Here is a 12,264-nt window from a genome sequence, read left to right as displayed (position 1 = left end):
ATTGCAAAAATATGAAGAGCCGTCATAGGGGAAAAAAATACGTTTATTGGGGGAAATCCTCACCAAAGTGCTTGTGAACTTTCAAGATGTTTTTAAAGTGTATATAATTAGCAATTGGCTGCAAATAATAATAATAATAATAATAATAATAATAATAATAATAATAATAATAATAATAATAATAATAATAATTTATTATTTATACCCCGCCCACCTGGCTGAGTTTCCCCAGCCACTCTGGGCGGCTCCCAATCAAGTATTAAAAACAATACAGCATTAAATATTAAAAACTTCCCTGAACAGGGCTGCCTTCAGATGTCTTTTAAAGATAGGATAGCTACTTATTTCCTTCACATCTGAAGGGAGGGTGTTCCACAGGGTGGGCGCCACTACCGAGAAGGCCCTCTGTCTGGTTCCCTGTAACCTCACTTCTCGCAATGAGGGAACTGCCAGAAGGCCCACGGCGCTGGACCTCAGTGTCCGGGCTGAACGATGGGGGTGGAGACGCTCCTTCAGGTATACTGGACCGAGACCGTTTAGGGCTTTCAAGGTCAGCACCAACACTTTGAATTGTGCTTGGCAAGGTACTGGGAGCCAATGCAGATCTCTCAGAACTGGTGTTATGTGGTCTCGGCGGCCACTCCCAGTCACCAGTCCAGCTGCCGCATTCTGGATTGATTGCAGTTTCCGGGTCACCTTCAAAGGTAGCCCCACGTAGAGCGCATTGCAGTAGTCCAAGCGGGAGATAACTAGAGCATGCACCACTCTGGCCAGAGAGTCTGTGGGCAGGGAGGGTCTCATCCTGCGTATCAGTTGGAGCTGGTAGACAACTGCCCTGGACACAGAATGGACCTGTGCCTCCATGGACAGCTGTGAGTCCAAAATGACTCCCAGGCTGCACACCTGGTCCTTCAGGGGCAGAGTTACCCTATTTGGGACCAAGGAATCCCCCACACCTGCCCGCCCCCTGTCCCCCAAAAACAGTGCTTCTGTCTTGTCAGGATTCAACCTCAATCTGTGGAGAACTGAAGTTTAAGATTGGGAAAGATGAGAGAATGGGCAGTGCAATGTGCAGCTCCTTCCATCCTGCCCAGGAATGAACGAACACAGGTTATCAAGCCCCGCCCTCCAGGTGTAGATCAGCTCCTGGATTGGCCGGGCCTAGTGTGAGCTGGGGCTGATGGGAGTTGTAGTCTGAGTCATTGGAGGGCAACGGCTTGGCCTGTGTTGGCCCTTGACCATGGTCACCAAAGCTGGCCCAAGCAAGGTTGTGGAGGGTGGGAATTCAATTTCGTTTGCATTTATGGAATTGCCACTTTCCAGAATAACACGGCCGTCCTTAGATACAGTGGTACCTCTAGTTACGAACTTAATTCGTTCCGGAGGTCCGTTCTTAACCTGAAACTGTTCTTAACTAGAGGTGTGTTTTTGCTCAGGGGGTCTCTTGCTGCCGCTGCACCACCGGCACACAATTTCCGTTCTCATCCTGGGGCAAAGTTCTCAACTCGAGGGAACTCTTCTAGGTTAGCGGAGTTTGTAACCTGAAGCACGTGCCAATGGTTCAGGGATTATGGTAGTTGTAGTCCGGCGTCCTCTTCCAAGTTTGAAGAACGCAGACCTACAGAAACGCCTCTGTTCGGAGTAATGGGTGCCAAAATTCTGGCGGATTTCCACGAGGGCTTGAAGGAATATTAATAAATCTCAGACTGATGCCGAGAGCTGAATTGGAGACTGGGGAAACGAGGAACCAAATGTGTCAGGGAACGGCCATCGGCTCAGGGGCGAGAGGGGAAAAGCCGGATGGATTACTCAGATTGCTGTTAGGGTTCCAAGGGATTACTTGAGAGCAAGTGGGCAAATGCCTCCCTGCTCGGCTGTGAAGCCTTGCTTTTGATGCCAAAATAAACTTTATCGGTCCAGAGCGCCACTCTCCCATGGCTGGCTCATTCACGGGCAGAATCCGTGAGTGGGCGGTCCTTAAACCTTCCCCAGCAGAGTAGTTTCTTGACGCCCAGTCTGCGCCTCCCCTCTCGGTGCGGAAGCCTACTGCGCAGGGAGGGCATGGGTAACGGAGGACCTCTCTCCTCCCCGCTTTGCCCAGGCCAGGTGTCCTGGCACCGCCTCGCCTCCTCCGAGCCCTGAAGCTCCTCTCCACTGGAGGCGTGGTTACTCTCCTCCGCTGAGGAGGAGCTGCTTCCCACGATCTTTGGGGGGTTCTCTGTAATCCAGCCGGCTTTTCCCCTCTCGCCCCTGAGCCCATGGCAGTTCCCTGACAAAATGGAACATGTCCGCTTGTTCCGGGTGCCATCATATCAGAGAGGGCAGGTTGTCTCTGTGGCGTTGGCCACCGTTGCAGTGGCTCTCCCTGAGAAGACCTCGCCAATCCTTTAGGGGGGTATCACGCCGCCCCAAGGTTGTCCTGTCCCCTGTTCTGTGCCGAAAGAGGCCTAGGCGACCCCAACGTTTGTGAGGAAGGCTTTGCCCCTGAGAGACTCGAGTGCGGATTGATCTGCTCAGTCCCTCCCTCTCTCTCTCTCTCTCACTCCAAATGCTCTATCGACCCAGTCGCTGAGCGATGGCTAAGTCATCCCCATGACCTTCTCTGTCCTCCGTGTCTGTCAAGCTCTTCTCAACTCTTCTCCCGCCCTCCCACCCACCTCTGCCTGTCTCTTTCCATCGCAGATCATCGCGAACCACCACATGCAATCCATCTCCTTCGCTTCGGGGGGTGATACGGTAAGGTGGGGGGGGGGGTTGAAAGCTTTGTCTGTGTGTGTCAAACTGTGGGAGAAGTCGGGGAAGAGGCACAGGCACTCACATCGGGGACGGATGAAACTCAGGACGATCGTAGCCCCAAAACAAAACTGTGCCGGAAGGACTGTAGGAATGGGCATGCATGCAAAACAATAATAATAATAATTTATTATTTATACACCACCCATCTGGCTGGGCTTCCCCAGCCACTCTGGGCGGCTTCCAAAAAAATATTAAAATACAGTAATGCATCAGACATTAAAAGCTTCCCTAAACAGGGCTGCCTTCAGATGTCTTCTAAAAGTCTGGTAGTTGTTGTTCTCTTTGACATCTGGTGGGAAGGCGCTCCTCAGGGCGGGCGCCACTACCGAGAAGGCCCTCTGCCTGGTTCCCTGTACTGTAACTTGGCTTCTTGCAGTAAGGGAACCACCAGAAGGCCCTTGGCGCTGGACCTCAGTGTCCGGGCAGAACGATGGAGGTGGAGACGCTCCTTCAGGTATACTGGACCGAGGCCGTTTAGGGCTTTCAAGGTCAGCACCAACACTTTGAATTGTGCTCGGAAACGTACTGGGAGCCAATGTAGGTCTTTCAAGACCAGTGGAATATGGTCTCGGTGGCTGCTCCCAGTCACCAGTCTGGCTGCTGCGTTCTGGATTAGTTGTAGTTTCCGGGTCACCTTCAAAGGTAGACCCACGTAGAGTGCATGGCAGTAGTCCAAGCGGGAGATAACCAGAGCATGCACCACTCTGGCGAGACAGTCTGTGGGCAGGGAGGGTCTCATCCTGTGTACCAGATGGAGCTGGTAAACAGCTGCCCTGGACACAGATTTGACCTGTGCCTCCATGGACAGCTGTGAGTCCATGCACAAGCATTAAGCAACAGAGCCTGCGTTCGCCTGAGATGTTGTCAGAGTGGATTTCATGCTCTTTATTCAGCTCATAGTGGTGAGGAGGAATGGAAGTTCCCCCAGGATGTCTGCTTTATATACATTATTTACGCAATGGGCCCCACGTGATTGGCTAATTCCGGGATTCACCTGTAGGCCAATCAGGTTGCGGATTCACTTCCACCTGGAGCTGGATTGGGCAGCTCCTGTAGACCAATCAGACTGCTGCATTCTTGGTCCTATTGTTCTAGGACCAATCAGACTGCTGCATTTTGGATCCTATTGTTTTAGGACCAATCAGACTGCTGCCTTTTGGATCCTATTCAACTCAGTACATAACAGCTGGCCTTCGGGAAAGATCAGGGTGCAACAACGTTTGCTATTAGCCTCTTCATCCCCACTATTCAATGTGAACATTGCATTATTCATTCGTTAAAACAACATTCATTTCATTACCTGTTCATTCATATGAATGTTGTTTTCCACGTTTTCCGGAGGTTTCTCCTCTCCTCTTCTATTTCAATTCCTTTGGTGGCTACGACTTTCGGCAGAGGCCCCGAAACCAGTTTTGGTGGCTTGCCACCCCTAGTGTTGGCCGCCATTTTGTTTTCCCAGAATCCCCCGGGTACTCTGTCATCCCAGGACAACTTCAACGTGGGAGGGGAGAGAGGAATGGGAAAGGGAGTCACCTCCACCCTCTAACGGCAGGTCCTATCAGTGACCGGCATTTTTTCCTACTCCTGGGGTGCCCCAGAAGCGAGGCAACGGATTGGCCCTCCCCAAAGTTACTCTTCCTCAGAGCAAAAGGTAAAGGTAAAGGACCGCTGGACGGTTAAGTCCAGTCAAAGGCGACTGTGGGGTTGCGGCGCTCATCTCACTTTCAGGCCAAGGGAGCTGGCGTTTGTCCACAGACAGCTTCCCGGGTCGTGTGGCCAGCAGGACTAAGCTGCTTCTGGCGCATGATGGAAACCAGAGCGCACGGAAATGCCGTTTACCTTCCCGCCGCAGTGGTACCTATTTATCTACTTGCACCGGTGTGCTTTCGAACTGCTAGGTTGGCAGGGGCTGGGACAGAGCAACGGGAGCTCACCCCGTCGCGGGGATTCGAACTGCTGACCTTCTGACTGGCAAGCCCAAGAGGCTCAGTGGTTTAGACCACAGCACCACCTTCCTCAGAGTATACCTGTTGAAACTGGTGGAAGTCTTCCGCTGCCTAGAGATGCAATTGGGGGACTGGACTTGGGAAGTGCAATAGTAGTAGCAGTAGTAGTAGTAGTAGTAATAGTAATAATGATAATGATAATAATAATAATAATAATAATAATAATAATAATAATAATAATTTATTTATACCCCACCCGTCTGGCTGGGTTTCAACAGAATATTAAAATACAATGGTACCTCGGGTTAAGTACTTAATTCGTTCCGGAGGTCCGTTCTTAACCTGAAACTGTTCTTAACCTGAAGCACCACTTGAGCTAATGGGGCCTCCTGCTGCTGCCGTGCTGCCGGAGCACAATTTCTGTTCTCATCCTGAAGCAAAGTTCTTAACCTGAAGCACTATTTCTGGGTTAGTGGAGTCTGTAACCTGAAGCGTATGTAACCCGAGGTACTACTGTACCACATCCTGCTGCCGCCGCGCTGCCAGAGCACAATTTCTGTTCTCATCCTGAAGCAAAGTTCTTAACCTGAAGCACTATTTCTGGGTTAGCAGAGTCTTTAACCTGAAGCATACGTAACCTGAAGCGTATGTAACCTGAGGTACCACTGTACAATAATCTATTAAACATTAAGAGCTTCCCTAAACAGGGCTGCCTTCAGATGTCTTCTAAAAGTCTGGTAGTTGTTTTTCTCTTTGACATCTGGTGGGAGGGCGTTCCACAGGGCGGGCGCCACCACCGAGAAGACCCTCTGTAATTTGGCTTCTCACAGCGAGGGAACTGCCAGAAGGCCCTTGGCACTGGACCTCAGTGTCCAGGCAGAACGATGGGGGTGGAGACGCTCCTTCAGGGATACTGGACCGAGTCCACTGAGCGGCCGCACCTTTCTTGACAAACCCAACCTGGTGCTCTCTAGATGTCTTGGCGTATGACTCCCACCAGCCCACCAGCCCCCATTTATCATTAGGCCTCTCTGGTTGCCGTCCTTAATGGCCCTCCAGAGGCCCAATCACTTATTCTCGCGGGCGTTTGGCCAAACCTCATCTGTTCCAGGAGGCTTTTAGCTAATTGCTCTTTCGCCTTCCCTCCTCCGAGTGCTCCACCGTGATCGATGTTCTCGGATAGTTGACCTTTGGTCGTTTTATAGCTGGTGGGCGAGATCCGGGGTGTAGAATGAGCAGACGCCCCTTTGTTCAACAGGGCTTCTTTTCCGCCTCCAGCGCACTGTGAACCCCTCAAATCCGTCTCAGATGTCTGGAGCAGATTAGGGAGGTTGGACGTAGGAACTGGAGTCCTGAAACCAGAAGTTCTGTTGTTGCTGGCGGAAGTGCCTAGTGAGAGGCAGTGTGGTGGAGCGGTTAGAGCAGGGGTCAGCAAACTTTTTCAGCAGGGGGCTGGTCCACTGTCCCTCAGACCTTGGTGGGGGGCCGGACTATATGGTTTTTGGCGGGGAAATGAACGAATTCCTATGCCCCACAAATAACCCAGAGATGCATTTTAAATCAAAGGACACATTCTACTCATTTAAAAACACGCTGATTCCCGGACTGTCCGTGGGCCGGATTTAGAAGGTGATTGGGCTGGATCTGGCCCCCGGGCCTTAGTTTGTCTACCCATGGGTTAGAGCAATGGACTGGGACCTGGGAGGAGAGGACAAATCCTGTCTTGGTCAGGAAACTCACTGGTCAGTCACTGCCTCTTAGCCTAAGCTACCTCACAGGGTTGTTGTTGATGAAATTTATTACGGTCAGAGACCAGCTTGTGAAACACAAATGGATCTACAATCCCAATAGCAAAACAAACATTGAAAACAATATACAACAATGGATTTTAAGTTTAAAAATGCCATAGGCATATAGGTAAAGGGTAAAGGGACCCCTGACCATTAGGTCCAGTCGTGGCCGACTCTGGGGTTGCGGTGCTCATCTCGCTTTATTGGCCGAGGGAGCCGGCGTACAGCTTCCAGGTCACTTCGGTATAATATCATTTTTTTCCATTTAAAAGAAACACTCATTTTTTTCCCCAGTATACAGAAATTGGTAAAAGATTCCACGACAATTGAATTCAATGGTTCGAATGTTTTCAATTAAGTTGTTTGTTAAATTATAGCGGGAGGGAAGTGAATAGACAACTCACTTGGTTTGAAAAAATAATTTCATAGCACTAAAAGATTATTAACTAAATATATATCGGGGTTTAATGATAGAAATGGAGTGGTGGTGGTTAAAAATCCAAGGTCTGAAAGCGAATTGGAATTGTTATTGTAAGAGGGTGATTACTGCCAGTATATGGGAAGCTATTTTTGCAAATGAGCTTAAACTTCTCCATTTCTACCCCTTTGAGGGAAAATTGTTCTGCAGGTTTACATAATTGGTATTTAACTCCTTTCAAATTAAGCCAAATGAATAGGTTAATGTCAGAGCTCTGCTGCATCTGATTTTCATATATGGCTATATAAAAAGCCCAAAGTTATTGGAAGGGAATTGTTCAGATTCTTCCGAGGGCTGATAAGGACATGCTGCTATCACCGCTGTTAAGGTCCACCCCACATCCCTCCCCAGGATGCAATGCTAGTGCAAAATCCCTCGTACCTACAGGACCGCCTCTCCCGGTATGCCCCACGGAGAGCTTCAAGGCCCATAAATAGCAACACCCTAGTGGTCCCGGTCCCTAAGGAAGTTAGATTAGCCTCAACCAGAGCCAGGGCCTTCTCAACACTGGCCCCGACTTGGTGGAACGCTCTGCCTCATGAGACCAGGGCCCTGCGGGATCTGATTTATTTCCGCAGGGCCTGTAAGACAGAGTTGTTCCACCTGGCCTTTGGCTTGGAGCCAATTTGACTCTCTCCCCCTCTTTCTTTTTCCTTTTTCCTTTCTCCTCCTGTGATGAGGCTGCATTTTAATATTTTAATGTTGTATTTTAATCTTGTTTTTAAGTTGTATTCATTCAACTTGGTTTTTATTATTGCTTGTTTGCTGCCCTGAGCCCAGCCTTGGCTGGGGAGGGCGGGGTATAAATAAAAATTATTATTATTATTATTATTAAGATTTGATGGGTAACTTTGGAAGCAAGTCAATTCTTCCTGGGAGGGTGCCTGAAGGTCTCCATCTGATGAGGTGGTGGAAGGTTGCCACAACTTTTGCTCTGCCATCAGCTCTGAAGGTGGAAGGGCTAGAAGCCAGGTGGGTTTGCAGGAAGTCTCAGAGCCCCTGGACCCCCAACCCCCCCCCCCTTGTACCCTGGACGCCTCCCTAAAGGGTGAAAAAGCACACCAGCCCTAGAGCTGCACCCTTATTTGTGGCCATGATCCGTAGGGGGACACCACTGGGGAGGGTCGCTGGCACAAACAAGGGGAGCAGCGTTGAGGCTGCTTTGAGCAGGGCTCAGGCAAGGGGACGCAGGTGGCGCTGTGGGTTAAACCGCAGAGCCTAGGGCTTGCCGATCAGAAGGTCGGCGGTTTGAATCCCCGTGACGGGGTGAGCTCTCGTTGTTCAGTCCCTGTTCCTGCCAACCTAGCAGTTCAAAAGCATGTCAAAGTGCAAGTAGATAAATAGGTACCGCTCTGGAGGGAAGGTAAATGGCGTTTCCGTGCGCTGCTCTAGTTCGCCAGAAGGGGCTTAGTCCTGCTGATCACATGACCCGGAAGCTGTACGCCGGCTCCCTCGGCCAGTAAAGAGAGATGAGCACCGCAACCCTAGAGTCGTCCGCAACTGGACCTAATGGTCAGGGGTACCTTTACCTTTATCTATCCAAACTTTCCATGTTGGCAACACACTTTTTGGACGTGTGACACAGACAAGATGATACTTGGGGTCTCTTCCAATTCTACAATTATATGATTTTATGAAACCCCCCCGCTCCTGTTTCTGTGGGCAGAGACTTTCGTAAAATCACAGAATCTTTAGAGCTGGAAGGGACCTGAGGTTAAACGGCCTTTCCGTGCGCTGATCTGGTTCGCCAGAAGCGGCTTAGTCCTGCTGGCCACATGACCCAGAAGCTGTACGCCGGCTCCCTCGGCCAGTAAAGACAGATGAGCGCCGCAACTCCAGAGTCGGACACGACTGGACCTAATGGTCAGGGGTCCCTTTACCTTTCAGGCAAGGAGAAAACCTTGGAGGGAGGTCAAGGTGGGAGTTCAGGACCACGGACAGCACCCCAGCAGCTGAGTCCAGGTTGCCTCAGCAATGCCCTTGAGCAGCTGAGTGCTTTATAGAAGGCGATTTAGTCACTGATAGGATGCCCCATCTGTCTGAGTGCAACCTGCTGGTTCGTTAAAGAGCTGAGGTATTCTGTTGCACCTGCCAACTCCTTCAGCATATTATTATTTATGTAAAAGAAGGGATTCTGGCAAGAGAAGTGATGCATCCCAAAACAAAACCCACTTAGATTTCTTTATTATGTGTCTCATGGAACTAGTGTGAGGGACGCGAGTGGCGCTGCGGTCTAAACCACTGAGCCCCTTGGGCTTGCCGATCAAAAGGTCGGCGGTTCGAATCCCCGCGACGGAGTGAGCTCTGTCCCAGCTCCTGCCAACCTAGCAGTTTGAAAGCACACAGCGCAAGTAGATAAATAGGTACCTCTGTGGCGGGAAGGTAAATGGCATTTCCACGCGCTCTGGTTTCCGTCATGGAAATCCCCTTCTCCTTACACCCTCCAACTTTCCCAACATCAGGGTCTTTTCCAGGGAGTCTTCTCTTCTCATGAGGTGGCCAAAGTCTTGGAGCCTCACCTTCGGGATCTGTCCTTCCAGTCAGCACTCAGGGCTGATTTCCTTCCGAATGGAGAGGTCTGATCTTCTTGCAGTCCATGGGACTCTCAAGAGTCTCCTCCAGCACCAGAATTCAAAAGCATCCATTCTTCGGCCATCAGCCTTCTTTATGGTCCAGCTCTCACTTCCATACATCACTACTGGGAAAACAATAGCTTTAACTATACGGACCTTTGTCGTTCAGATAGTATATGAGTCTCAAAAACCCGGGATATGCATCTTGCATATTTTGGTCAGAATTGAGTATAAATTCCAGAGTTAACTTCCTGTAAATGAAAATTGGTGTCCTGGGCTTCTATCCATGTACTATCTGAAACCAAAGGGAGACAATGTCTGCCAGATGTGATTTCCTCCCCAGCTCTCCTACTCCACTCTGTCTTTCACCCCTTAACTCTCCTTTCTTCGTTGGACTTTTGGACAGGACACAACTGACTACGTGGCTTACGTTGCAAAGGACCCCATCAATCAACGAGGTGAGAGAAACCCCACAATGAGGGACTTAAGGAAAGGTCTGACACCCCCCAGGTCTTCTGAAAACTTGATCATGCAATACGAACGCTAAGTATTTCTTACAGCAATTTGCAAGGATCAAAATTTGCACCCTGTGTAGTCAACCTGTCTCGTATCTCCTTCAGTCCTCCAACACAAGCAAGGGTACTGTTAAGTTGTGGGTGAACATACTAGACGACACAGCAATGCTTCAAACAGCTCTTGTTTATTTACAGGCCAGAACAGAACTGAACTGAAGGGTTCAGCCAGCCTGCTTATATAGAGCTCCAGTACAACGTTACTGTAACAACTTTCTAAAACTATCCAATCCCTGGCCAGAGTGGTTACCGTATTTTTTGCTCTATAAGACTCACTTTTCCCCTCCTAAAAAGTAAGGGGAAATGTGTGTGCGTCTTATGGAGCGAATGCAGGCTGCGCAGCTATCCCAGAAGCCAGAACAGCAAGAGGGATTGCTGCTTTCGCTGCGCAGCGATCCCTCTTGCTGTTCTGGCTTCTGAGAATCAGAATATTTTTTTCCTTGTTTTCCTCCTCCAAAAACTAGGTGCGTCTTGTGGTCTGGTGCACCTTATAGAGTGAAAAATACGGTATATTGTAACCTTCTGCTTCTAATGCAGTCTAAGTTTTACATTCAACCTTTGAGCAGCTGTGTCATTCTACTGGATCGTGTTGAGCTTGTCATCAAGCTGAGTGAGTGTTGAGTAACTCATCTCTCTCTCTCTCTCTTTCTCTCTCTCTCTCTCTGATTGGCAGCCTGCCACATCTTGGAGTGTTGTAACGGGCTGGCACAGAGTGTCATCAATACCGTGGGGCAAGCTTTCGAGCTCCGGTTTAAGCAATATCTCCACAGCCCCCCCAAGGCTATGGGGCTTCAGGATAGGTATGTATCTCAGAATCCGAACCTCTCCAGGGCAATTCTCCAGCAACGATAAAAAAGTGCATATTGACACCAGCTGCGCATGAAAAGAAATGTATGAATTAAAATAGCATGAAATATGCATTACGGTAAGGGGGCGGGGGGGGGGACGCGGGTGGCGCTGTGGGTTAAACCACAGAGCCTAGGACTTGCTGATCAGAAGGTTGGCGGTTCGAATCCCTGCGACAGGGTGAGCTCCCGTTGCTCGGTCCCTGCTCCTGCCAACCTAGCAGTTCGAAAGCACCTCAAAGCAGTGGCGTAGCGTGGGGGGTGCAGGGGGGGCCGGCTGCACCGGGCGCAACATCTGGGGTTAGGGCAAATACACAGGTTAGGGGGCGCAAACGCACGGGTTAGGGGGCGCAAATCCACGGGTTAGGGGGCGCAAATTACTTGCCTTGCCCCGGGTGCTGACAACCCACGCTACGCCACTGCCTCAAAGTGCAAGTAGATAAATAGCCGGGAGCTGTACGCCGGCTCCCTCGGCCAGTAAAGCGAGATAAGCGCTGCAACCCCAGAGTCGACCAAGACTGGACCTAATGGTCAGGGGTCCCTTTACCTTTACCTTAAGGGGGTGGGGGGAGCAATGTAATTTCAAACTCTGTCAAAACGTTTCATGAGGTCTTTAAAAACGTTTCAGTGCAGTTCGTGAAGAGATGTTGAAATGGGGCAAACCGAACCGGTTCGGGGGGGGGGGGGAGACTGAAAGAAATTGAAGCTGGAAGGTTCAGGGCAGAGAAAAGAAAGGATTTATTGATGCAACTGTGCAACTCGCTGCTGCAGGAGGCAGAAGTGGCCACCAGCTGAGATGGCTTTCAAAGAGGAGACGGCTCTTCTTATGTTTTTAAACTAATAGGAACAAACTCCTGTGTTGCGAAGAGAACACCAGCAATGTGTAGGCAACACAATAACCAGGAACATATGCAATAAACAATCTTTTACAGAATTCCTTCAAACCATAACAAGTCCAAAATGAAATCTTTAGTCTCAAAGTCTCTGAAAATCTTCTCCGAAGCGAGGTACCAGACTTTGTATGATGTGAAGCTTTGTGTATTCACCAAATTTTTCATTTACATTCATTCATTCGAAATAAGATGGGTTTATGAAGCAATTCTATATCCTCCAACCACGCTGACGAAGAATTCTGCGAAACAGTTGTCAATATCTGCAATCACTGTTCAGTGTTGGACATCATATTTGGTGAATACACAAAGCTTCACAGCTTCTCTGTCATCTGGTACCTCACTTCATTTGAAGATTTTCAGAGACTTTGAGA

General features: G+C 49.6%; 1 protein-coding gene across 2 annotated transcripts in view; it reads left to right on the top strand.

Moving 5' to 3' along the window:
- SHC2 (SHC adaptor protein 2) overlaps positions 1–12,264 on the top strand; it is a 33,358-nt gene that overhangs the window by 11,705 nt on the left and 9,389 nt on the right. The window contains exons 5-7 of one of the 2 annotated variants that reach the window (XM_028714017.2): positions 2,683–2,736; positions 9,990–10,041; positions 10,829–10,955. In XM_028714017.2, the coding sequence (XP_028569850.2) occupies positions 2,683–2,736; positions 9,990–10,041; positions 10,829–10,955 (233 nt within the window). The remainder of the gene's footprint in view (positions 1–2,682; positions 2,737–9,989; positions 10,042–10,828; positions 10,956–12,264) is intronic. The other variant, XM_028714018.2, reaches the window with a different exon arrangement.

Source organism: Podarcis muralis, chromosome 18 (assembly GCF_964188315.1).
Source record: "Podarcis muralis chromosome 18, rPodMur119.hap1.1, whole genome shotgun sequence".
NCBI lineage: Eukaryota > Metazoa > Chordata > Lepidosauria > Squamata > Lacertidae > Podarcis > Podarcis muralis.
Note: the sequence above shows the minus strand (reverse complement) of the source record. Positions and strands in the feature narration are given on the sequence as shown.